This window comes from Athene cunicularia (genome assembly GCF_003259725.1).
Source record: "Athene cunicularia isolate RWA chromosome 26 unlocalized genomic scaffold, athCun1 chr26_part2, whole genome shotgun sequence".
Lineage (NCBI taxonomy): Eukaryota > Metazoa > Chordata > Aves > Strigiformes > Strigidae > Athene > Athene cunicularia.
In genome coordinates this window covers 2,050,090-2,075,186 of record NW_020799137.1, presented here as the reverse complement: position 1 = coordinate 2,075,186, position 25,097 = coordinate 2,050,090, and the positions used below count along the sequence as shown (strand labels likewise).

General features: G+C 55.6%; 1 protein-coding gene across 5 annotated transcripts in view; it reads left to right on the top strand.

Annotated features, from left to right (window-relative positions):
- The window catches only part of CACNA1S (calcium voltage-gated channel subunit alpha1 S), a 51,506-nt gene that overhangs the window by 22,482 nt on the left and 3,927 nt on the right, over nucleotides 1–25,097 (top strand). For 3 of the 5 annotated variants that reach the window (XM_026864406.1, XM_026864407.1, XM_026864410.1), the window contains 28 exons: nucleotides 453–678; nucleotides 1,221–1,428; nucleotides 1,720–1,840; nucleotides 2,333–2,447; nucleotides 2,572–2,665; nucleotides 3,435–3,504; nucleotides 3,714–3,846; nucleotides 4,130–4,259; nucleotides 5,015–5,074; nucleotides 5,698–5,804; nucleotides 6,236–6,323; nucleotides 6,586–6,693; nucleotides 7,535–7,587; nucleotides 8,533–8,679; nucleotides 8,949–9,150; nucleotides 10,504–10,662; nucleotides 11,007–11,117; nucleotides 11,622–11,705; nucleotides 15,048–15,104; nucleotides 17,060–17,188; nucleotides 17,819–17,884; nucleotides 18,395–18,486; nucleotides 18,969–19,128; nucleotides 19,643–19,770; nucleotides 20,184–20,280; nucleotides 21,643–21,745; nucleotides 22,804–22,905; nucleotides 23,021–23,145. In XM_026864406.1, the coding sequence (XP_026720207.1) occupies nucleotides 453–678; nucleotides 1,221–1,428; nucleotides 1,720–1,840; nucleotides 2,333–2,447; nucleotides 2,572–2,665; nucleotides 3,435–3,504; nucleotides 3,714–3,846; nucleotides 4,130–4,259; nucleotides 5,015–5,074; nucleotides 5,698–5,804; nucleotides 6,236–6,323; nucleotides 6,586–6,693; nucleotides 7,535–7,587; nucleotides 8,533–8,679; nucleotides 8,949–9,150; nucleotides 10,504–10,662; nucleotides 11,007–11,117; nucleotides 11,622–11,705; nucleotides 15,048–15,104; nucleotides 17,060–17,188; nucleotides 17,819–17,884; nucleotides 18,395–18,486; nucleotides 18,969–19,128; nucleotides 19,643–19,770; nucleotides 20,184–20,280; nucleotides 21,643–21,745; nucleotides 22,804–22,905; nucleotides 23,021–23,145 (3,275 nt within the window). The remainder of the gene's footprint in view (nucleotides 1–452; nucleotides 679–1,220; nucleotides 1,429–1,719; nucleotides 1,841–2,332; nucleotides 2,448–2,571; nucleotides 2,666–3,434; nucleotides 3,505–3,713; nucleotides 3,847–4,129; nucleotides 4,260–5,014; nucleotides 5,075–5,697; nucleotides 5,805–6,235; nucleotides 6,324–6,585; nucleotides 6,694–7,534; nucleotides 7,588–8,532; nucleotides 8,680–8,948; nucleotides 9,151–10,503; nucleotides 10,663–11,006; nucleotides 11,118–11,621; nucleotides 11,706–15,047; nucleotides 15,105–17,059; nucleotides 17,189–17,818; nucleotides 17,885–18,394; nucleotides 18,487–18,968; nucleotides 19,129–19,642; nucleotides 19,771–20,183; nucleotides 20,281–21,642; nucleotides 21,746–22,803; nucleotides 22,906–23,020; nucleotides 23,146–25,097) is intronic. The other 2 variants (XM_026864408.1, XM_026864409.1) reach the window with 1 other exon arrangement.

Here is a 25,097-nt window from a genome sequence, read left to right as displayed (position 1 = left end):
TATTCCCAGGGACATGGGTTTGCGTGGTGAACACACACAGTGTATACATTTATACCTGTACATACATAGTACACACAAACACACACTGCACACACTCACACAGTGCAACCATGCACATTTATGCAGCGGTCACACTGCCTTCACCCACGGACACGCAGACTCCCTGGAGTACAGCAGTGCACTCACGCACACAGCCCAGTACTCGTGCACCCACTGTGCTGACTCAGATGCCCCGTACAGCAGCTCTCATGTACAAGCACACAGTTGCACGTCACCCTTCTCCTCATCTTTCTCTCCTGTGTGCTCCCTGAAAAGCAGCGTTTTCTGCAGCTGCAGCTCAGGTCATGATCAGCAGAGAAGGGAGGTGAGCAACACTGCCCTCCTTCCCTTCCTGCTGTCCCACGCTGAGATTAAGAGGTTCATGCTCTGATGGGTTGGTTCTCCTGCCCCAGACAATGCCAACCGGGTGCTGCTAGCCCTCTTTGTGGCTGAGATGCTGCTGAAGATGTATGCGCTGGGCCTGCGCCAGTATTTCATGTCGCTCTTCAACCGCTTTGACTGCTTCGTGGTGTGTGCGGGGATCTTGGAGACCATCTTGGTGGAGCTCGGCACCTTGTCGCCCCTGGGTATCTCTGTGCTGCGCTGCATCCGACTGCTCCGCATCTTCAAGATCACCAGGTGGGTGGGAGCTCTGGGTGCTGGTAGCTCATGGTCCTCAGTCATCACTGGCCTTCTCCCTGGGGAAGGCTGCAGCATGAGCAGAGCTGGTAGCTTCTGGATGGAGGAACAAGGCCAAGCTCTGTCTCCAGTACAGGGCCTGGGAGTGTTGACGAGGACAGAGCAGGGCTTGCTGGAAATCCCCTGGGGTCCCTCTTGCTTTGTGTTTTGGGGTGTTTTAAATGGGGTTGCTGTGGGCCAGGACTCCTGGCTGCTGTTTCTGGCACCAACCTGCTATGTGCTCTCCCCTTCTTCCCCATCCTGCCTGCTGGTGCCTGTGCAGGCAGCAGTGTGTCTCGCCTGTCATGCCACACCTGGAGCTTCAGTTCCATCTCCTGGGCCTGGCTGGAGCAGTCCCAGTGCCCAGCCTGTGAGGAGTGCTGGTTCAGAGCCCCCCTTGCTGGGCACATCCCCCCTGTGCCAGGTGGTCTGTTCCCTGCAGCCTACCCACATCTTTCCCCACTCCTTCACCTCTGGCACACCCCTGTTTCTCCTCTCCCCAGGTACTGGACATCCCTGAGCAACCTGGTGGCTTCCCTGCTCAACTCGGTCCGCTCCATTGCCTCTCTCCTCCTCCTCCTCTTCCTCTTCATCATTGTCTTTGCACTGCTGGGCATGCAGCTCTTTGGGGGCATGTTTGACTTCGAGGACATGGAAGTGCGGCGCAGCACATTCGACAACTTCCCCCAGGCCCTCATCAGTGTCTTCCAGGTATGAGGCTGTGGGAAGTGCTGTGGGGGCTGGAGGACAAGCTGCTGGGAGTCTCACCTGGGCTGTGGCTCTCCTGGCAAGAGGTGGGGATGTGGGAGATGATGTAGCTTTGAGACAGGAGCAGGGAAACACAATTGGGGTCACAAACAGTAGTGCCGGTTCAAGGCTAAGCAGGAAGGTGGGCTTTGGCCCCTAGGCTCTGAAGGTTTGGCACTGGAGCCAGGAGGGCAGGATCAAGCTGTGGTGTTCTGCTGTGGGGGCTCTTGAGTCCACATTTCGCTCTGCTCCCAGATCCTGACTGGAGAGGACTGGAATTCAATCATGTACAATGGGATCATGGCCTACGGGGGCCCGTCCTTTCCTGGCATGCTGGTCTGCATCTACTTCATCATCCTCTTCGTTTGTGGGAACTGTATCCTCTGCCTGCAAAGCCAGGCCCAGGCTCTCTGTACCCAACTCCATAACATCAGCTCCACAGGAGTGTGAAGGTGGGGAAATGGGGGCTTCCTTAAGCTTTTCAGTGCTTGCCTTAAGCTTGTCAGTTCTGAATAGCAGGGAAACAAAACAGAGGCTTCAGGGCTTGCATTGGGGGGTGGTTCGGGTCTGGAGTCTGGAGGAAAGCACACCGTGGGGCAGGTTTGGATGACTGGCAGGTGTACATCCATCAGTCAGTCAGTGCAGTAACAAGTCTGAGCTGGACAGACTGAGCCAAGGCAGAGAGAGGGCAGCCAGCCCAGAGCTGAGTACTCACAGGGATGGGTGCAGGGTTAGGGATCACCAGCCAAGGTTATCTCATGGGCTCAACTGCAGGAAGGTTTCTCAGGGCACCCTGGAAACCATGGACAGCTCTGGCCACATCCTTCAAACAGTAACCACGTTCATGTCCTTAGCACTGTCCCTCCAGATATCCTCCTCAATGTCTTCCTGGCTATCGCAGTCGATAACTTGGCTGAGGCCGAGAGCCTGACGTTAGCCCAGAAGGCCAAAGCAGAGGAACGCAAGCGGCGGAAGATGTCCAGGTGAGTGCTGCAGTCCCTGGCAGTGGGAGCTCCCAAACAGGAGCTTTGGTGTGAGGGCACAGAACAGCATTGCCCATGCCCCTACCCAGAGTTCAGTTCCTGCTCTTCCCTGCTCTCCACTCAGAGCTTACCCAGAGAAGTCTGAAGATGAGAAGCAGATGCTGGCTAAGAAGCTTGAGCAGAAACCAAAGGGAGAAGGGATTCCCACAACAGCCAAGGTCAGTGCTGGTGAGGCTGGGCTTTGGGGAACTCCTGGTGAGGGACCAGGCTCCTCTCCCCACCAGCCAGGAGTGACAAAGGCTTGGAGCCAGCCTGGGTCTGGATTCTTCTGGGCCAGAATCGCTCCTCTCCTCAGCATCCTCTGGTGATGGGGGCTCTCTGGACCCAGGCAGGACATGTTGCCTGATGAAACAGGCCGATGGCTGAGGATCCTCTTCCTCTGATTCATTTCCTTGGCCACAGCCAGTTGTCAGTGGTTGAGGTGGGCTGGTACACACCACTGTGGAGAGGAGCAGAGCAGGTCAGCAGCACCCTAGACCTTCATTATGTCCACACCAGCACACCCTGTATGAAAACCCTCTATTCAGCTGTGTTGACTGTTCTCAGCTGCTGCATAAGCATCTGGCCAGCAGCTACTTCCCTATCCACCTTCCAGAGATGCCCCATAGGAGCTCACCCAGGAGTCACCCTGTGTCTTATTCCACCCATGGTATAGGTGCATGGCCCCAGGCTTTTGCCCAGCATACATTCCCATGTCATGTCCTCTTGGTATTGCTCTTTGCTCAGATTGCAGGATCCCTGTGGTGTTTCCCCTCATCCTACTCCATCTTGGGCCAGGACTCCATGTGCTTGGTGCTGTACAGGCCAAATGCAGAGACACTGCCCGCGTGGCTTCCAAGATGAGAGTGTCTGGCAAACATGCAAATTTGACAGCAGTAGTGGCACACACAGCTGCATGTCCTCCTCTCTGTCTCTCCCTTGTTTCAGTTAAAAGTGGATGAATTTGAATCCAATGTCAATGAGATCAAAGACCCCTACCCTTCTGCAGACTTCCCAGGTAAGACTTGTCCCTGGCAGGCAGCAAGAACCTTGGCTGTGTGAGCAGCTCAGGATGTGGTGATCCTCTGCCAGCCACAGGGTCTTGAGGGTCCTTCTGGCACAGATGCCAGACCAAGATCACAGAGTCAGAGAATTGTCCATAAGGTCACATTACCTCTCCCTCTCTGGGTGATTCTTTCCTTTTCCCTCCTCATGGCCACCCTGCAGGTGATGATGAGGAAGATGAGCCTGAAATCCCCCTGAGTCCTCGGCCACGTCCGCTCGCAGAGCTACAGCTGAAAGAGAAAGCCGTGCCCATGCCTGAAGCCAGCTCCTTCTTCATCTTCAGCCCAACCAACAAGTAGGCAGTGACCCTTCTCCCTGTCTTGTGGAGGCAGGCCTGGGCCAAATACCTCTGGCACCATCCCTTCCCAATGGGGTCCTACTAGTGTGAAACAGCCAGCTCTGAAGGGAGCCAGCTCCCTGGGACAAGTCTCTGTGGAAGGGCTGGCACAGACACCCCTTCATCCCTAGGGCCTTCCTGTCCTCCAGGTTTAGCCATAAGTCTCTTCCAGGCTACCATGGCCCTATCTGATGTCCCTCTGGCCCCATGGAACTTCTCATGCTGTTTCTGTCCCTGGCAGATTTCGGATGCTGTGTCACAGAATTGTCAATGCCACCTGGTTCACTAACTTCATCCTGCTCTTCATCCTGCTCAGCAGCATCTCGCTGGCAGCTGAGGATCCCATCCGGGCTGAGTCCTTCCGCAACCAGGTGCCCGTGTAGCTGTGGAGGGTTGGGATGGGTGGGGGAGACCTCATGGAGATGCCCAACTCCCTAGTAAGCAGAGACCTGCTTGCCAGAGGTCATGCCTAGGCAGGTGGCTGTGATTTCATCCCTCCCTCTGGGAGGGCAGTACACTCTGGGAGAAGAGGCTGGTTGTATTTTTCTATTCACAGCATAGCTGGGATGAGTTTTTACTGCTCCATGTCTCAGTTTACTTCTGGGTGAAGAGATCCACCTGACAGTGTGTGCGAGGTTACCTTGGTTCAAGGCTGTTGTGGCTTATTGAGGATGGGAATATCCTGTGTGGTGGCAAACTGGACCACTGGTATGTGCAGCACCCTGAAATGCTGCTGGTGTGGAGCCACACAAGGCACAAACAGGTCTGCACCCCTGCAGTGTCTGGCAGGGACAGGGAGGTGGGGGGTGTCCCACGAGACAGCTTCCCAGAGCACTGAGTGCTTTGGGGGATCAGATGCTTTCAGATGAATCAGGCCAAGCGTCACTCACTTGGAAACTGAGAGCTTGGTCCCAGGCTGCACGCTGGATCACACACTGGGGAAAATCAGCAAAGCTGAGGGAAGTTCAGGAGTGTTCTGGGCACGGTTTGCAGGGTCTCTTGAGCTCGGTGGGCTCCCTAGTGTTCAGAGTGGAGAGCAAAACTACAGTGTCAGGTTGTTTGAACACACTGGAGCATTTCCCATGTCACCCAAATCTCATCCAGTTCTGGTGTTTTCTGTCCTCAGATTCTCGGATACTTTGACATTGGCTTCACCTCTGTCTTCACAGTTGAAATTGTCTTGAAGGTGAGTCCCTCTGGCCTCTGGTCCTAGCCATGCACATGACCAGCAGACAGGTCTGGACTGTTCTGGCTGTGAGCACTCATGCTATTTGGGCACAAGCTGGAGGTCTCAGCAAGGAGAAGCTGCTGGCTGATCCTCATGGCCCCAGAGTTCATGCAGTCTAGGTGGTATGTGACCTGTGCCAGAGGCCACCTGTCCCTTCCAGTGAGGTCAGGCAGCTGGGTCAGCTGTGCTCTGACACAGGGACAGATGGGCCATGGCACCAGCATTTTCATTCTGACATGCTCTTAAAAAATTTAAGAAAGAGAAAGCAATGGAAATCTGTGGAGTAAAATGGCAATTCAAGCAGCTGCTGCATGCTGCTCTCACTCCAAGTCTCTTTACTCGTTTCCTCTTTAATTTGTTGAATGACTAGGAAGTGTTTTGTCTCCAGTTGGTACAGTGCAGAGGATTTCCAGCTGAAGTCAGCTTCTTGCCTGGCTGCAGAGGTAGAGGTATGAGCAGGATAGGGTCCCCAGGCCATGGAGCTGTGAGAAGCCCCTCGTGCGTTGTCCACCCCAGTGCTGTGGAGGGACCATAGCCCTGACCCCTGCCTGGCCTCTCTTCTAACTCCTTCTGCTCCCCAGATGACAGCCTATGGTGCTTTCCTGCACAAAGGCTCCTTCTGCAGGAACTCTTTCAATATCCTCGACTTGCTGGTGGTTGCTGTCTCCCTCATCTCCATGGGAATCGAGTAAGCACCTCCACGCTTCTCAGGGTGGGCACTAGTTTGTTTAACCTGGCCGGGAAACTGGTTGCTGCAGCTCTCTGTGCTGGATGGAGGAGGAGCAGCCAGCTCAAGGCCTGGGCACTAGTCCACATGTTAGCGTCTGTAAAATCATGCTGAGGGGGACAGGGCACAGACAACTGGGAGGCAGGGAGGCAAACTCCTTGAGTGGCAAATGTGAAGATCTGGGTAGGAATTAAATTTGGAGCTGCTTTCTCCGGCTGCCAGTGTCCCTTGGCCTTATGTGGAGTGATGGCTTAGTGACACCTGCATGTCTCTGCCATCCCTTTGCCCCTCACTCCTGGTCCCAGCCTGGCCTCCACTGCTTCTTGGTGGAGCTGTGCCAGGCTGGTCTGGGCAGGGGAATCTCCCCATCTCAGCTCTGCCTTCCTCCTCAGGTCCAGTGCCATCTCGGTGGTGAAGATCCTCCGGGTGCTGAGAGTGCTGAGGCCTCTGCGAGCCATTAACAGGGCAAAGGGACTGAAGGTAAGAGGGAGGCTGGAGCTGGGGGTCCTCAGCCCATGGAAGTCCTCACAGGAGGTTATGTGGCAGGTGTCATGCGCTGTGGGGTTTGGGGGGCCAGGAATCCCGTTCCCATTCCTGTCTGTGGAAGGGATCTACCCCATCCCACTGCTCTCAGCAGGCTCCCATCTTCCTGGGGCCCATCCCTGCAGTGAGAGGGTGTGGGACACGCAGCAGGGACTTGTCCCATCCATGCTCATGTGTGTGCTGTCCTTGACTTTCTCAGCACGTGGTCCAGTGTGTGTTCGTGGCCATCAAGACCATTGGTAACATTGTGGTCGTCACTACGTTGCTGCAGTTCATGTTTGCCTGCATTGGGGTCCAGCTCTTCAAGGTGAGAGGTGTCTCAAAGGGGCAGGAGAGACGTCCTGCTCAGGCACATCCTGAACAGGCTCTTCTAGTCATAGCCCTTGGGGATGGTGTCTCCCAGTGTTGAGGTCAGCACAGGCCATACTCTCTGTGCACCGCAAGAAGACCCACCTGCACCAGACCTCCTGGCAGTGGGAGGAGAGCAAGAAACACCCAGGATACTGCCACGTCCAGACAGCACACATAAAGGGACCAGCTGCCTTCATCTCACTTAGTGCCTCAGTTTCCCCTTCCTAAGGCAGCAAGTACTTCTGACTTCCTTTGCACTTTGGATGTAAAGTGTTTCCTTTTTCACAGCACCGCTCTTGCTCTCTGAGCCTTGGCTGCTCTAAGGCAGAGCTGGCCCTGGCTGAGCTCAGCTTTGTTCTAATAATTGAGCTTAAATTCCTAGCTGATGGGGGAGATGCTTTCAGGACACCCTGCAGACTGAGCAGATCTGTCAACATACCTTAACTTCTAGAATTCTGTGGTTACTGCCTTCTTTCCTATTTTCCAAATAGTTGGCTGCCAGATAGGGTGAGTTAGATAGGTCTCAGCTCAGGGCCCTGGAAGATTTGTATCCATCACTAGGCAACTTATCTCAGCCTGGGATTGACCCCAGGGCCTGCCGTGGCTCCTGAAACACCCTGTGAACTGGCTTGCATTGGCATGCTGAGTGGGGAAGCCAGCGGTGGGGTGAGGCAGGGGCTACAGTCACCGTGGAGGCAGGGTAGGGACTGATGGTGGGCCGTGAAAAAGACAGAACTCCCCGGGGCTTCTGAAGTCACAGCAAAATCCTAGCTTCTTCTGATCTCTGTTAAATGCAGGGCAAGTTCTATAGATGCACTGATCCATCCAAGATGACAGAGAAGGAATGCAGGTAAGAGCTGGCTGCAGCTCAGCCCCGGCAGGGCAGTGGCCAGGGATGGGAGGGGGGGGTGTGGCAGGGGCCACATATGTTCCTGCATGGGGATGTTGCATGTAAAAAGCAGAGCTGTTCTCCCTCACCCTGGAATAAATCAGAAGCAAGCAAAGGGCTATCCTGCCCTCCGAGGGACCAAAGCTGTTTGGAAAAAAAGGATCTGGGGGTTCTAATTGACAAGCAGCTGAACATGAACCGGCAGTGTGCCCGGGTGGCCAAGAAACCCAACAGCATCCTGGCTTGTATCAGCAATAGTGTGACCAGCAGGAGCAGGGAGGTGACAGTCCCCCTGTGCTCTGCACTGGTGAGGCCACACCTGGAGCGTTGTGTCCAGTTTTGGTCCCCTCAATACAAGAGAGATCTCGAGGGGCTGGAGCAAGGGCAGAGGAGGGCAACGAGGCTGGGGAAGGGCCTGGAGAATAAATCCTGTGAGGAGCCAGGGAAGGAGCTGGGAGTGTTCAGTGTGAGGAGGAGGAGGCTGAGGGGAGCCCTCATCCCTCTCTGCAGCTCCTGACAGGACATTGCAGAGAGGCCGGGGCTGGGCTCTACTCCCAGGGCATCAGGGACAGAACAAGAGGGAACGGCTGGAAACTGCAACAGGGGAGGGTCAGGCTGGGCAGGAGGAAAAAATGTTTCCCATTAAGAGTGGTCAGAGAGTGGAACAGGCTGCCCAGGGAGGGGGGAGTCCCCATCCCTGGGGGTGTTTAAGGGCCGTTTGGATGAGCTGAGGGGGGATGTGGGGTAGGGGAGAACTTTGTAGAGTCGGGCTGAGGGTTGGACTCGATGATCCCTAGGGGCTTTTCCAACCTGAATGATTCTGTGAAAGAGACCTGGGCTGCAGCACCACAGCAGGTGGGCTGGAGGGGGCCCTGCCTGGTAAGCACAGCATCCCTTCTGCTGCAGGGGTTATTTCATCAACTACGTGGACGGGGACCCCACGCAGATTGAGCTACAGGAGCGTGTCTGGTTGCACAGCAACTTCCACTTTGACAACGTCTTCTCAGCCATGATGTCGCTTTTCACTGTCTCCACCTTTGAGGGCTGGCCACAGTGAGTCTGGCTGTGCGCGGGGCCTCTGAGGGACAGGTCTGTGCTGGGAGCAGGTCACTGCAGCAGGCCTCTGCCATGGTAAAGAAAGAAATGCTGCCCAGGCGGAGGAGCAGGGCTAGCCATCCTGGCAGTGGCTATGGAACTGACAAGGTCATCTCAGCAGCCCTGTCTCCCCGTTGGGTTTGGGATGTGCCCAGAGGTCTCCATAACCTTCAAGAGGTCTTTCTCACCTAATTAAATTCTCTGTTGCCTTGCCCTCCCTCCTGCAGGCTGCTATACATGGCCATTGACACTAACTCTGAGGATACAGGCCCTATCTACAACTACCGGGTGGAGATTGCAATGTTCTTCATCATCTACATCATCCTCATTGCCTTCTTCATGATGAATATCTTTGTGGGCTTTGTCATTGTCACCTTCCAGGAGCAGGGGGAGAGCGAGTACAAGAACTGTGAGCTGGACAAGAACCAGGTAATGAGACTGCTGGGCTAGGCCAAGGCGGACAGCCCTGGAGCTGGCCCTGCTGAGCCTGGCTGCTTTGGGTCAGCCTGTAGTGGTGGTACTGCAGGCACAGATGAGTTTAACCTGCCCCAGGTCACTAACCTGCTGGACCCATGCCTGGCACAATGCAGGCCTCGCAAGGGGAAGGCAGAGGGGACCAGGGAGCGGGTGTTCCGGTGCGAGTAGGGTGCCCAGACTGAGCTGGGGCAGAGGGTTCTGCCCAGTTCTGGGCTCCCCAGTACAAAAGCAACATGAATGTACTGGATTGAGTCCAGCAAAGGGACACTGAGATGTTTGAGAGTCTGGAGCATCTGTCATGTAAGGAGAGGCTGAGAGCTGGGTGGTGTTGAGAAGGCACAGAGGGATCTTATCTATGTGTATAAATACTTCATGGGAGGCTGTAAGGAAGGTGGAGCCAGGCTCTTTTCAGTTGTGCCTAGTGACAGGACAAAAGGCAGTGGGCACAAACTGAAGAAAACAAATTCTACTTCAACATAAACCCTTTTTTATGGTGAGTGTAGTCAAGCACTAGAACAGGTTGCCCAGAGAGGTTGTAAAGTCTCCATCTTTGGAGGTATTCAAAACCCAACTGGACACAGTGCTGGGCAGCATGTGCTAGCTGGGCAGGGAACTTTGGCTGGACCACCTCCAGAGGAACCTTCCACTTCCAGCCCTTCTGTGATGATGTTATGCTGTTATTCGAGCTGGGGACATCAAGATTGAAGGCAGCAGGAGCATGACTGGCATTGTCAGAGGGCGTGGCACAGGCTGGGGAGGACAGCTAGACTGGAGGAGGTGCTCCTGTGCTGAGTGAACCTGCAGAGACAGCTCGGGCACTGTGAGCTGGAGGTGCTGGGGGTGATGTGAGCTGCACATGAACCCAGCAGAGATGGACCTGGCCTGCTGGGGAAGGAGGGGCCTGCTCAGCACCTCTCAAGTGCAGAGAGAAAACTCAGTGCCCTCTTCACCTCTGGTTCATGTGATATCTTCAGGAGGCTCTTGGTCAGCCCTGAGAGACCCTGGGAAAGTTCTGTGGTAACCAGGCAGGCTCAGGACTGGAGGGGTTGGTACACAGGCAGCATGGCAGTTTTTGGAGGCAAGCAGTGGCTTTGGAAACTTGGTCCCATGTGAGTGCCCTGGGGTGTGTTTGTCAGAAGCCCAGCAGATACTTGAACCATCACTGTCTCTGGCCCGTGTGGCTGGTCTGGGAGAGAAGGGGGGATCCAACTTGTGTCTGTGGGGACATGCAGTATTGCCAGTGGTGCTGATTCTGGCCCTGCCCTGTGCCCCACCGTGGGGTCACACCTGTGCTCTCCTCCCCAGCGCCAGTGTGTGCAGTATGCACTGAAGGCTCGGCCACTGCGGCGCTACATCCCCAAGAACCCCTACCAGTACCAGATCTGGTATGTGGTCACCTCCTCCTACTTCGAGTACCTCATGTTCTTCCTGATCCTGCTGAATACCATCTGCCTGGGCATGCAGGTAAGGGGTACAGTGCCCTCCACAGGTGATGGGGGGTTGTCCAGGGCAGTGGATGGACTAGCTCAGCCCTACCACCTCCAAGAGAACTTCTGGGGAGGAAAGAGGTCTTTCCTACACAGCAAAGCTTGTGGTGTGTGCTCATGGGGATAGGGGCAAAGTGGGACTGGTTGGATGTGGGGACCCCAGAGAATGGGCTGCAGGGGGTAAAATTTCCTTCTTGCTGACCACTGCTGAGCCATAGGTCTGGGGGTGGCGGGGCGGGTCCTGTATCCAGCACATGCCTCTGAGCTCACAACGGAGGCTGGACCTGCTGTGGGCTAAGAAAGCTCCTTCTGTCTTCTCAGCATTACAATCAGTCTGCAGAAATGAACCACATCTCGGACATCCTCAATGTGGCTTTCACCATCCTCTTCACCCTGGAGATGATCCTCAAGCTCTTGGCCTTTAAAGTCAAGGTGAGAGGAGGACATGGTCTGGAGAGCAGGAGAGGGCCTCACGTGGGGCTCAGGGAGTCCATTTACACAGCATTTGGCATCTCTGGAGTACAAGCACCCCCAGACCTGCAACTGCAGAAAACTCCTTGTGACACCCTTGGGGACCCCCATGCACAGGTCCTGTTATTTACTAGAAGGACTACTGTTTGTCAGGGCTACCCTTGCTAGCCAAATCCAAGCCAATCCAGCCGGACATTGTTCCCATCTTCAGGGTCATCTGTCACTGGTGGGGACATAGGTCTAGCCACCTCAATTCACCCTCCTTATTTCACACCATTGCAAGACAGGACAAAACAATTGACCAGAGGGTAACAAGGTCTGACCATCATCCCTTCTGGCTCTCCCTGAGGTGCCAGAGATCACTGGTGATCCTTCTGGCACTCCTTCCTTTTGGCCCCAGCATCTCTCTTCTCCTTGATTTAACTCTTGAATGTTTGCTCCTTTTCTCTGGCTTTTCCCTGGCAGGGCTACTTCGGGGATCCCTGGAATGTCTTCGACTTCCTCATCGTGATTGGCAGCATCATTGATGTCATCCTCAGCGAGATTGACGTAAGTGTCAGGCTGCTCAGGCATGAAGGTGTCCTAGCAGAGCACCAGTGCCAGCACTGCCTGAGGCAAGACAGGGATTCCAATGTGGCTCTGCAGAATGCTGGTGTCCTCTACTCGCTGAGGAGGGACAAGCCAGGATCAGCCTGTGGCATGAGCATGTGGAGATCACAGCCGTGGCCCTGTGGGCCTTAAAGCACTGTTTAAACAGAGGGGACCATCCCCAGCCAGACAATGTGAGACACTGCCCCCTCCCATCCCCTGGATCTGTAGGCACTGGGATCCTATGGAAAACAGTCCACTTGCTCAGGACTGGACCATGAACAGCAATGCCAGCCCCTGCCCACTCAACCTGCCTGTCTTCCCCATGCGTGCACCTGGACAGGCAGTCACTGTGTTCAGCCTCAGATCAGTGCAGGTGGGAAGAAAATGGGTTCTCACAGCCTCCTGTATCTACAGGACACTCCTGTCCCATGCCGGGGGAAGATCAGACACGTCAAATTTCAAGGCATTTGCTTTGCATGTGTCCCTTCATACAGTGACCCATACATATACACATACTGACTGTATATGTGTGTGTGTGTATAACTGATACACTATTTCAGAAGCTCTGCACCATATAAGCTGCGTGGCTGCAGGCAGCGGCTATATGGTAAGTGCTCTGCTAGGAGCATTTTCAGAGCAGTGCTAGGAAGCCAGAGTGCCACTGCCTTCCATAGCACTGGGACATCCACAGCCCGTGCCTAGCCCTGAAAATGCCCCTCTGCACTGGGAGAACATGTGCTGCATTTAGCAGATCTGATGGTAACTCTAGAAGGAGCTGTAGGATCAGGTAGATTATAGATTAACCCTCTCTAGTGACTTTGCATGCTGTCTCCTCTTGGGAGCAGGGATTGCCAGCTCCAGTGCACTGCAGGGCTGTCTGGCAGAGCTGCTGTCACTGCCACTCCTGCACAGGGTGACCTTCAGCTGTTCTCTGTGCCAGGGAAAAGAGGATGATGAGGGGCCCTTGGTGGCAGTCACCTTCTCTGGAGGGTGGCCCAGGCCTCACAGAGCTGAAAGGAGCAAAACCATCCACCATCCTCCCCTGTGACAGCAACATGCTCCTCCCTGCACAACTCTGCACGTCAGTACTGCCATCCTCTAGTCTCTGAGCTTCTCAGCCTTGACAAGCTCCCAGATTTCATGCCAGTGCCAGCAGCTTTCATCTGTCACCAGGTCCTCCAGGACCCCATCCTTGGACCACCAGTTCTCTGTACCTGTGATCTGGTTTCCCATTGCCTGTAGGGTATCATTTCCGAGTGTTCTACCTCCTTCCCCATCCTGTTGTTACTCAGAAATGAAGTTCAAAAGGTGCTCAAGGCCCTGCACCGGGCAGAGATTTTCAGTTCCCATGGAGCGAGGGAGCAGGTCAGTTGGCCCAGGTGCCAGGGTACTGCCGGGCTTGGCCGTGGCTCTGTGAGGATGCCCAGGGACACAGGTCACAGGCACCTGGAGGAGCCTGGTGCCCTGGCAGGTACTGACCCAGGCCCTGTGCTCTGTGTGCCACAACGCCCTTGGCAGTGACAGGGCTGTGCAGAAGGGCCAGGCAGGATTTCAAGAATGATCCTATATGGCCTGAGCTTCACTAGTCCTCTCCCCCAGTTCTGGGTGCTGGGGCACTAAGAGCACTGGTCTCCCCATCCCCAAGCTCTTCAGGGACCTCTGTCACAGGCAGTCCTGCTCTGGCAGGCCTCATGCCCCAGTGACCTCCTATGTCCCCTCCTGAGAGCAGAGCCCCTCATGCCTGCCCCAACCTTCCTCTGTGTGCTTTCTTCTCCAAGCCACATGTGTCCCAGCATCGCCAAGTTTTTCCCAGCCATCTGGCTATCTGGTGATGTGTAGAGGGATTAGGATTGGAAGGGGGGCAACCTCACACCTTCCAGTAAGTCTCCTTCCTGATGAGAGGTCACTGCAAGATGGGTCTGTTACCTCTGGTCCCCAGGAGCTGTTTGCTACTATTGTACCCATCACAGATCACCTTGCAGGCACAGGCAGACCTTGAGGGCTACAGTGTTTTAAGGAGGGTGTCCTTCACAACACAGGCCTGCCCCGTGGTGCAGGGATGGTGGGTGACAGCTTACAGCAGCCGAGCCATTCCTAGTGGCACCTAGGCACGTGACTCTGGTTTGCAAAGTCTGTCCTCTCCTCTCTTTCCATTCTGTCTTTCTCCTCCTTCATGTCTCTGTGTGTGGCTGTCAGGAGGTGGGGAGAGTTGTGCTGTCAGGAGCCCTCTGCTAGCCACCACAGCCGGGTCCTCATGGTCATTGAGTTCCTCCAGATCCCAAGGGGTATTGAGGGGTCTGGGACAGGAGCGAGGTAGAGATGGAGCCTCGCTGGCAGTGCTACCCCAGGCTCTGAGGTGTAGGGGGCTGGCAGTATCCATACTGCTGTGTAACTCCTGCCACTGCCTGCCCTGGAAGCTTGGCCCTTTTGCAAGGCCCGACCCTCCCAGCCTACCCAAAGCCTCCTGCAGCCACTGGCTGGGCCCCCAGGACCGAGGCTGGTCTGTGCAGGGGGTGCTGGGGCTGGGCCACCCCACCAAGGCTCAGGTGTTGGTGTCTGCACTGGGAAGGAGTCTCCCTGCCCCAGAGTATCCTAGGCTCTCTGCAGAGGACTGTGTCTCCAGCCAGCTTTGAGAAGTCTCAGGGTTTGTGTGTGTGTGTGTGTGAACGAGCACTCCCCTGCGTGTGAATGTGTGTGCCCTGTGTGTGTGCACACCAGCAGTTCCTGCCTCTTGGTTAGTGAGTGAATGGTGCCAGGCCATGGTTTGCCTCCTACCAACACATGGGACTACCAGTCTCCGAGCTCTGTCCCAGCAAACCTGCACCAGTTTCATCTTGGTGTCGGAGCAGCCGTGCTGAGAGGAGCCTGGCTTGCTGCAGAGGAGCCATGGGTTGGTTCGAGCTGGTCACCTTGCCTCCTGATCCCACCTGCCACAGCCCTGAGAGTGTCTGTGAGAGGCAGCAAAATTATACAGTCCTAAGATTTGGCTCAGATTTCCTGGCCCATACACCCCTGCCCCAGACATAAAGGTCACAATAGGTGAGATGCAGTGGGGCACAGAAGCGGCTAAGTCCCTCATGATCAGTGTGTTTCCCTGGCTAGCCATCTACTGCCTCTTAAAAGTCACATCGCTTTGTCTGTGAGCCCAAGTGATGGGAGGTCTCTGCCTGTGCTCCTCTTCTTGTCCCCAGTGTCCATCTTACTCTTTCTTCTGTGTCTGTGTCATCTTCTGTAACCACCCATCCCTCCCTCCCTCTCATTCCTGCCTCACTTCTGCTGACTCTCTTGTTCTCTTGACAGACTGTTCTTGCATCCAGTGGTGGATTGTACTGCCTGGGCGGAGGCTGTGATAGCATTGTAAATACCAGCTGCATGTGCTTGCGGTGCACCCCCTCCCCTTTGCTGCCCATGGCCCTGCCAGCCTGCCTGCGGCCTGTGTTTGCATGTGTCCTGCATGTCACTAAGACACGCCAGACCCAGCTACTCTGGGGTGTAGCTCTCCCCTTGCTAAGAAGGACTTGGGGCAAGACACCCCCCATGCAGATACCCCTTCCCACCCTGAGATGTGCCAGGCTGTTCCCCAGCCCTCCTGGGTCCATCTGCTAGCCCAGCCCTGCCCTCCAACCATCCCACCCACCAGCACTGCCATATCTCACCTGAACAGAACACCTAACAAAGGTGTCCCTGGCTGTTGAGGGCCGGGCAGTTGGCCTTGGTTCCTCTGACCATCCCTCTGTCAGTGCAAGGCCTGAGGGGATTTGCCTGCATGAATGCAGCCTCTGACACTGTTAGCCAGAGAAGTGGTTAAAGAGGCGGCTGTTGCCTAGTGCCTTCCCCCAGGCTGTGTCCTGTGCCGGGGGCTGAGTGGGATAAGCCTTGCACTGGTGGCTGAGACCACCATGGGGTTGCAGTGGGGTGAAGGTGCCCTGGGTTGGCACGTAGGAACTATTGTAGGGGCTCTGAAAATGGAGAGGGGCTGACTGCAGGGTCCCATGTGCTGGAGCCTCTTCCCAGGGGTCCCAGGGCCCTGGTGCTGGGAACTGTGGAGGGCAAGCTGGCCTTCACTGGGCACTGTCCAGGTCCCAGTGGTGGGGACATGGTGCACTGGAGCTGATGAGAAGTTCCTGACCACTGTCCTTACTGGGCACAAGGAAAGAAAAAACAAAAGAAAGAGAGGTGGGGAGAGGGGATGGTGTTTTCCAGTGCAGCCCTGGGAACTCAAAAATGCCAGACTGGGGAAGACGGAGCTGCTGGGAGGGGTGGTTACATCTGAGTTTTGTTGCCCTGGAATAGCTGAGAGTGGGTGGGCTGGGTGATGGGGGTGATTGGGATCCAGTGGCAGCAGCCAAGCTCTGGGAGGCCGAGGGGCAGTAGAAAAGGTGCCCCAAGCAGTGATGGAGTCAGGGTGGACAGTGCCCGGTGGAGGCGGGGAGGGTCCGCTGATGGTTCGTGGTGGCCAAGGCTGGGGCTGAGGCTGTGCCACGCTGCAGCAACCAAGGGAGCAAGTGACATCCCCCAGCATCTCCCAACTGGCAGTGTCCCAGGTGCTCCTGGACAAAACCTGGCCCTTTGAGCCCAGGAGCTGTGCCTGCTGGCTCCCCTCCTGCCTGCCCGTTTTGTCCTGAACGCAGGAGTCTCCAGCCCTGGGACCTTGTTCTTTGCCCCTCCAAGGTGGGATCTGCAGCCACCCCAAGAGAGTAGCATCACTGCAGGTAGGGCTGACACTGGGCAGCACTGGCCCAGAGCCACCCTGCCTTCAGTCCCTTCTTTGGTCCATGAAAGCCCTGCTGGGACATTCTCAAACCACCCCTTCTGTGCTTAAACAGCCAGCATTAACCCTTCATGTGCCTGGTGCCTGGCCTACAGCTCGCTTTACAAACAGCCCCTGAGGTGGGAGCATCCCATACGATACCTGTGTGGTGAGAGCCTGTCCTTGAGTGGCCCTGTCTGGCATGGGGTGAACAGCAGGGCTCTCCCTGCCCACGTTACAGCATGCCATCCCCTGCAGTGTCCCACCCCCCAAGCTAATGGGAGTGCTCTCGTACTCATAACCAGGCGTCCTGAGCAGCCGGTGGGCCAGAGATGTGAGACAGTGGGGCTGGGGAGAGGAACTCACTGGAAGTCTGGAGGGAAAGTGGCAGCACATCCCCTCCACAGTCTGGTCCTTCATGCAGGCAAGGGCTGTGGGGACCATGACTGGTGCCTGGCGGGGGGAATCTTGTTACTCTTCCCCCCCCAGGACCTGGACCTCACCTTCTCTGCCTGGAGGCATCAGCAGCCGCTGCCCTCCAAGTGTTGTGCTCTGCCTACAGGACTCTGATGACAACTCCCGTGTCTCTATCACTTTCTTCCGCCTGTTCCGGGTGATGCGGCTGGTGAAGCTGCTGAGCCGGGGAGAGGGTGTCAGGACCCTCCTGTGGACCTTCATCAAGTCCTTCCAGGTATGTTGAGGAACAGTGCTCCCCTCCCAGACAAGCACATGCCCTGGGCTGGCAGCAAGCTCTGATCCTCAGGCTAGCGGGGCGAGCAGTGTGTCCTCACCAGGCAGAGCAAAGCTCCTGTGCTGGCAGGCTGCTGGTATCAGGCTGGACCAGGGCTTGTGCTGTGTAGGAGAACACGGGTGGGAAGATGTCGGGAGTCTCCCTGGCTGACACCACCACGTGTTGAAGATGGACTGAGCAAGCAGGCAGGGCCTGTCAGCCGTGGTCCTAACAAGGCTGGGCTCTGCACTGAGTGGGTAGCTGAAGGGTGTGCTGCAGCATCTCAGCACACAGCTGTTGAGCCTGGGCAGCTCCCTCAACCCTGGGCATCTGTGGGTTGTGCTCAGCCTTCATCCCAGCGGCACAGACCCAGTGCTCCCTGAGGTTGGCATAAGCCTGTCATGCATGAGAACTGGAGAGTGGGGCTAGTGGGAGGGTGGGTAGAGGAACAGGCAGAAAACAAGCTGTCCCCTCCCCACATGGAGGTCGGGATGCTGGCCTCACGCAGTAGCTCCAGACCCAACCTCCTGTCCCTGGGTTGCCTTGATGCTGGGCTGGTATCTCACATAAGCCATGGTCCTTTTGTCACAGGCTCTGCCCTACGTAGCCCTGCTGATTGTGATGCTTTTTTTCATCTACGCTGTGATCGGGATGCAGGTGAGAGGCACAGGGGTGAGATCTGGTTTTGAACAGATGCCCTGAGCCTGATAGCATCTGAAGAGATGGAACGGAGAGGGACTAGGTGCTCTGACGGGCACTCCCTGGGACTTTGAACACAGTGGGACCAATATACCCAGGTCTCCAAGGATGTTTACAGCCCCATCAGCCTCCTCCCATCCCCGGGCTGCAGCTAGGGCAACAGAGGCTGCAGAAAATAGCACTTTTGGAGTCCATGGTGCAACCAAGACACAGTCACAAGTGCTTGTGCCTGGTTCATAAGACCTTGTCTCCTTGGCCCAGATGAAGTGCACTGTAGACAGGGGCATTTTCAGCTTAGGCAGGAATGTCCAAGGAGCTCATGAGCACCAACACCCCAGTCTCAGTCTCTTTTGTGGACAGCCAAAGCTGAGTAAACGAGGAGAAGGATGCTGCTCAGGGGCAGGGATGCTCTGGAGGGTGGTCAATGACAGAGAAAGGGTGCCGAGGACCTGACAATGTGATTTACAGATGTTTGGGAAGATCGCCATGGTGGACGGGACCCAGATCAACCGAAACAACAACTTCCAAACCTTTCCACAAGCTGTGCTGCTGCTCTTCAGGTCAGTCTTGTCTTGGTGAGCAAGCAGCTCCAGAAGGGAGCTAGGTTCAGAGTCAGCATGGGAACCTACCACCTTGGAGTGAGAGAGACCAGCATTTCTGTAGTTGATTTCTTTTTTGCCCTACAGAAAAATTTCTTGCAGCAGTGAAAGCATTTCAGGAGTGGCTGTTGGTTTGCCTGGTGTAGCTGAGCTGCAGGAGAGATGGGCACTTTGGGGTTTCTATTCTGAGTGTTTCAGACTGGATTTTAGTTTGTGAATTGTGAGGAGACTCAGGGGAAGCACGAGCTCATACCAAGGCTGTCCTTGACTCCAAACACTTCACTTTGAAGCTTCATAACAGACTCACCACAGCAGCACAGCAAGCCCAGGATCCTGACTGCTCCCTTCCCAGTGGCTCCCTGTTTTTGTGTGCGTTGGGCTGGCTGCAGCCCTCCCTGCGTGCCCAGGACAGGCAGGGACTGGCCGGCATCCCCTCTCCCCAGGTGTGCGACCGGTGAGGCCTGGCAAGAGATCCTGCTGGATTGCAGCTATGGCAAGCTGTGCGACCCTGAGTCAGACTTTGCCGAGGGCGAGGAATACACCTGCGGCACGGGCTTCGCCTACTTCTACTTCATCAGCTTCTACATGCTCTGCGCCTTCCTGGTATGCAGGGCTCCCTTCGGCACCCTGGTGCTGGCCCTGGGCAGTGTCTGGTGTTGAGTTAGCCTTGCATCTTGTGGGGCTGAGCCCACAGCACCCTCTTCCTAGGGGCGTCATACTCCAGCCCATCCACCCAGACATGCTGTGAACCCAACACCGCGCTCCTGTAGGCTCCAAGATCGTCTGTTAATCCCTTCCCATTGCCCCCATGCGCTGCTGTCCAGATCTGTCTGTGTTGGCTCTTGCAAGGGTGGAGAGGAAAGAGATGCCCTGTGTCTGCTGCAGTCTTTCACATGATCTCCTTGGGTGGGAGGCCCAGCCCTGCATGGGGTGACCCACAGCACCCCCTGGCTCCAGGGGAACCCAAGCCCCTTCTCCTAAACACATCTGTCTCTGTTTTCCCATGGCCATGGCTGGGGCCCACGGGCAGCGCTGCTCTGCTCCACGCTGCCAGCTGTGAGGGTTGTCACTGCCCTGCCCTAACTTGGGTCCTTCACACCCACTTCTCTGCCCTCAGATCATCAACCTCTTCGTGGCTGTCATCATGGACAACTTTGACTACCTCACACGCGACTGGTCCATCCTTGGGCCCCATCACCTGGACGAGTTCAAACGGATCTGGGCTGAGTACGATCCCGAGGCCAAGTGAGTGACAGGGGGTGAGTGGCATGGAGGGGGTGGGCCATGAGGAGCCTGGGATGGGCTGCCCTGAGACACACACGGCAGCATGAGCTGTGGCACTGTCTAAGAGTTAGATCCCAGCATCTCAGAAGTGGCATTCCAGGGCTGATACAAGCTGTCAGGATGTTTGGGGACACGGGACTTCCAGTCCTCTCTTCATCCAGCCCTGGTGATGCTGCCAACTCTTCCCATGCCACTGTGCACCTTTATCTGCTGTCTGGTGCTACAGGGAACAACTGCTTTTCCCAAGAAGAGAATAGGGAAGTGTAGGGATTTGCCTACCACAGGAACATGGGACAGGCCACAAGGATGAACCCACCCAGCCCCTGCCCAAACCACTGTCCCCCACATGCTGATGCAGTTTGTTGCCTCTGCAGGGGCAGAATCAAACACTTGGATGTAGTAACTCTGTTGAGACGTATCCAGCCTCCCCTGGGCTTTGGGAAGTTCTGTCCTCACCGTGTAGCTTGTAAGGTAAGAGCCAAGGCAGTATCAGGGTCTGTGGTCACAAGGGCATCTTTCCCAAGCTGTCTCTGCATCCTCCCAGGGAGGCCAAGGGTGACAGTGCAGCCAGATTCCCAGGGTCCTGTTTTATACATGTGCTCTGACCTCTTGTGTTTAATGGAGGACAGTGTTCTTGGGGGCGTGGAGAGATTCTGTTAACCTGCATGGAGCTGATGTGTTTCAGACTTGCCTGTGCTCACCCCCACACCAAGGAGGATGGCACCAGTGGGTTGGTCTGTGTCTGGAGTCCTCAGTGCAGAGGGACTCCCAAGCCACGCTAGGGTGCCCCACACCTGCATCTCATACAGGAAGGCAATGCTGGGCCTGAGTATCTGGCCACGTCGAGTGGGCTGTAAAAGTTAGTTTCCAAGGGCTGATAGCACTGAGGGAGCTGGAAACATCAGCATGAGTACGCTTTTCCTGGCTTCGCTCATTCTGCACAAATCCAGGACCTGTGTGAGGCTGATGTGTAAAACGACATGGGCAGGGGCTCAGGGACTGGTGTAACCCCCCCTCATGGCTCTTGGGCAAATTCATTAGGAGGTTTGGTTCCCAGATCCCTCACAGCAGCCTGGGGCACTTTTTGGAGTGTGGAGCAAAACACAGAATGAATCCCATTTCTCTGAGAGCAGTGCTGTGTCTCTCACTGGCTTGTGGTTTAGACTGGAGAAAAGGAAGCTCAGGGGAGCCCTTATCTCTCTCTACAACTACCTGAAAGGAGGTTGTATTGAGGTGGGTGTTGGTCTCTTTTTCCCAAGTAGCAAGCGATAGGATAAGAGGAAACGGCCTCAAGTTGCAGCAGGAGAGTTTTAGTTTGGATATTAGGAAATATCTCTTCACTGAAAGGGTTGTTAAGCACTGGAACAGGCTGCCCAGGGAAGTGATTGAGTCACCATCCCTGGAGGTATTTAAAAGACCTGTAGATATGGCACTTGGGACATGGTTTAGTGGTGGACTTGACGGTGTTATGTTTACGGTTGGACTCGATGATCTTAAAGGTCTTTTCCAGCCTAAATGATTCTATGATTTTCTCCCATGGCACTGGTGTCCCATAGGTGGGGTTATTTCCACAGATCTGAGCTGGCTCTCCTTGCAGCCTGGCCTGGTTTAGCTGTCTGGTTAGGATGGGGGATGTCGCTGCCCCTGGCCCCTGTGGTGCCAAGCAGTGGTGCAGAGCCCCGTGGGCCTGGGTGGAGCTAGCAGAGCTGGGAGGGCTCATCAGTGCCAGGAGTGGAGCCTCTCCCCAGGCAGCGTGACTGCCCTGCGGTCAGGACGGTCTGTGTGTTTGTGGGGAGCTGCTACCGGGGCTCACACTGTTGGTTTGCTGTGCAGCGTCTCGTGTGCATGAACATGCCCCTGAACAGTGATGGCACCGTCACCTTCAATGCAACCCTCTTTGCGCTGGTGAGGACAGCCCTCAGGATCAAGACAGAAGGTAAGTGTTGCTGCTGTCTGCCCCTACGGCCGGATGGGGGGAACCTTGGGGAGTTCCCCTTGGGGCTGGAGCCTCTGGTGCCACCCTCGGCTTCGTGCTATGAATTATCTCATCAGACCAGAGACCGTGGACACATGATGGAGCTGCTCAGGCCAAGCCTGCAGGACATTATTAGTTGCAGGCACATGTGTTGCAGCCCTGAAGAGTGAACCAGTGCAGCCCCAGCTGTGTAACCACCCTGAACAGCTCAAGAGCAATTCCGACCGAATTCCCACCCATGCCACAATGCTCAGCCACTGGCCTCCCTTCCCACCCTGTAGAGTGTAGCCTGATCTCCCCCTGCCCCCAGCATAGCACCACCTGCTCCAGCTCTGCGTTTCCCCTTGTGTTTATAATCTCAGACTGGAATGAAAGGGGATGGATTCTCTTTGAATTTACCTGTGCTGGAGAGGAGTTGCTTTCCCCCCTTTCCTTGCCAGCAGCATGGGTGGCAAAGCCCTGCTTTGGGAAGATGCCGCAGCAGCTGGTTCCCAGGCTCTGGGTTATGCCGTGTCACACGGGCAGCTCCGTGGCCAAGCTGGGGCAGGCAGCGCTGACAGCAGGGGAGGCTGGGCAGCGGGGGCTGGTGTCTTCCAGCAGCATGGCATGGGTGTCCTCCCTCAGCTGGGGCGGGGGACATGGCCTCACAGTGGGGGCAGCTGTGGGAGGAGCACAGGAGGTCTCTAAGCATGCCTGGGGACAGACTTCGATTGCAGGCAAGCAGGAATGCTAAAACCTCTGAGAGCACCAAAGGGGAGGTTGATATCTATTGTTAATCACCAGAACAGAGGTGGCACTAACACTCCATGCATTTGCCAGGTCTGACTCGCTTTACAGTTAAGGTCTTTTTGCTAAAATTAAAGCCTCATCCTTATAAAGCTCATTTTTGCTGGGTGGGAGGCTGGAGAGGAGCTGTCACACCCTGGAGAAGTCTGACCAGGTTTTCACATGCTTTGTCTTCAGTGATGTTCACATTCCCCTGGGACTGAACTGCTCTGTCCTCCTCGCTTTTCTCACAGGTAACTTTGAACAGGCCAACGAGGAGCTCAGAGCCATTATCAAAAAAATCTGGAAGCGAACGAGTATGAAGCTCTTGGACCAGGTCATCCCACCTATTGGAGGTGTGTCACCTGCTGGTACTTCCCAGAGGGGCAGAGTGACACCCGCCCAGGGCCTCATGCTCCAACAACTCGTGGCCTTACGATGGGCATATCAATTTGGTTTCCTCCCCTACAGATGATGAGGTGACAGTGGGAAAATTCTATGCTACTTTCCTCATCCAAGAGCATTTCAGGAAGTTCATGAAGCGCCAGGAGGAGTATTATGGGTACCGGCCCAAGAAGAACCCTGTGGAGATCCAGGTTGGTAGCATGTGGGTGGTGTTGGAGGGGTGACCTGTCCTGGGGACAGGCAGGGTGTGGTGGGAGCTCTGCAGATCAGGGGAGAGGCTTCCCCCGGCTCAGGAAAGTCCAGGGTGACTTGGAGTGGCAGAGCTGCAGTGACACATAGGGACTGCTGTGCCTCAGGCTCTGGAAATGAGGTGGCCCCAAGTGAACCAGCGCTGAACTGGCCATGAGCACTTCACTGCTGAGGGTGACCTCAGTCTCTAGGGTGCAGGTGACTCTGGAAGAAAAGGAGATTTTTGACTCTGCCCACTGACTTCAGCCACAGAGAGGGCTCAGTAGGGTCTGATACCGCACCAAGCAGTTCTAAGACCTGGAAACCACAGACTGATGTTTGGGCCAAATGCTGCTCATCCAGGCCTTTATCCACCTACTTTTCTCCATTTCCAGGGTCTTCTCCCTTTTCTCACCTTAGTAGTGTTGCGGATCATTCTGTATGCATGGTGCTGTCTGTACCATATCATTGCCCAGTGCAACATCAGGTAGAGAGGGGCTGATGTGGCTGATCTCAAGCAGGACTACTGCAGTCAGAGAAGCCTGCACAGCAGCCCTGAAGGATGCTGTCTGGGTGGGATGGGAGAGGATTCATGTGCCTGGCCAGAGCAGCTGGGATGTCCCCAGCCTCTCCTGACCTTATAGGGAGGAAATCACTTGTAGGGTTAAAAGACCAGGCCCAAAGGTGCAAAACAAGGAAAAGAGCCAGGCCACAGATCAGATAACTCCAGATCAGGATCAAAGGCACAGCTACCCCTTGGGTATCACCAGCCCAACCCTTTGCCAGGTTGCCCTTAGCATAACCCTTTGTGGGACAGCATTAGCCCAGAAGCTGTTTCCCCAAGCACAGATGCAACCAGTTGTAGAGTGACCCATAGCCTGGCACTGGTAGGAGTCCTGGCAGGACAGCATCCTTTACCAGGTGATCATGCTTCATCACCTTTCCCTCTCAAAGCCCAGAGAGGGTCCAGATACAGTCCATGATCTTGGAGGGGTGGAGGCAAGGGGCAAGCTCATCTCCCAGGGCTACAGAGATGTTCTGTCTCAGGCAGGTAAAGCCCAGAGCAATGTCCCCCTCTGCTTTACTGGTTTGATTGCCACAGGGATCTCCCCATCCCTTGGGTAGCGTGCTGCAGGCTACCTGTGGTGTGCAGCCACGCTCTGCACACACTGGTGTGTATCATCACCCTGGACACTTTTGGCATGGCTTTTCCCAGTGTGGGGCTGCCCTGTGGCTGTGAGCAGCCTTGCTGAGCATGAGCCAGGCTGCCTGGGACTGAACAAGATGCCTGTCATCTTGGAAGCTTGCTCCAGACTGGGTGCTCAGTGCTGTAAGATGCCCTGGAGCAGGCTTCCTTCAGCAGCCACAAGGTCTAAATCTGGTCTCAACACCAAGTTGGGGTTTCCTTAAACTCCTCTCAGGAGCTGGCAGTACTGGAACAGCAATAACATCTGCGGAGATGGCAACACAGCAAAGGTGCTAGACCTGGATCTGCTCCATGCTGCGTCCCCAGGACAAAGCATCAGAAGTGTAGCAGAGCTCTGTCACTCAGAGCTATATCCCCAGCTCAAGCAGCTTAACTTGCCCTCAGCGACCAGCACCAGCCCTGTCACCTGCAAAACAACCACCTGGAGGGTGCCAGTGGCAGAGATTTGTGCTCAGGCTGGCACAGCCTGGACCAGCCACCACCTGGCAGAGCCTCTCGGGCTACAGGGTCAGTGGGCAGGACCCACAGCCAAGGAAAGCCTGGGTTAGCAGTCCCTCAAGTCTCCTGGGATCCACCTCTCCAGGGAACAGCCAATAATCTCCTGTGACCCCTGGACAGCTTAGATTTTATCCCACCCTTCTGCCTAGCAAGGGGCCTGGAGTACAGTGTGCACCAGGTACTGCCTTTACCTATAGCTCACCCTTAGTG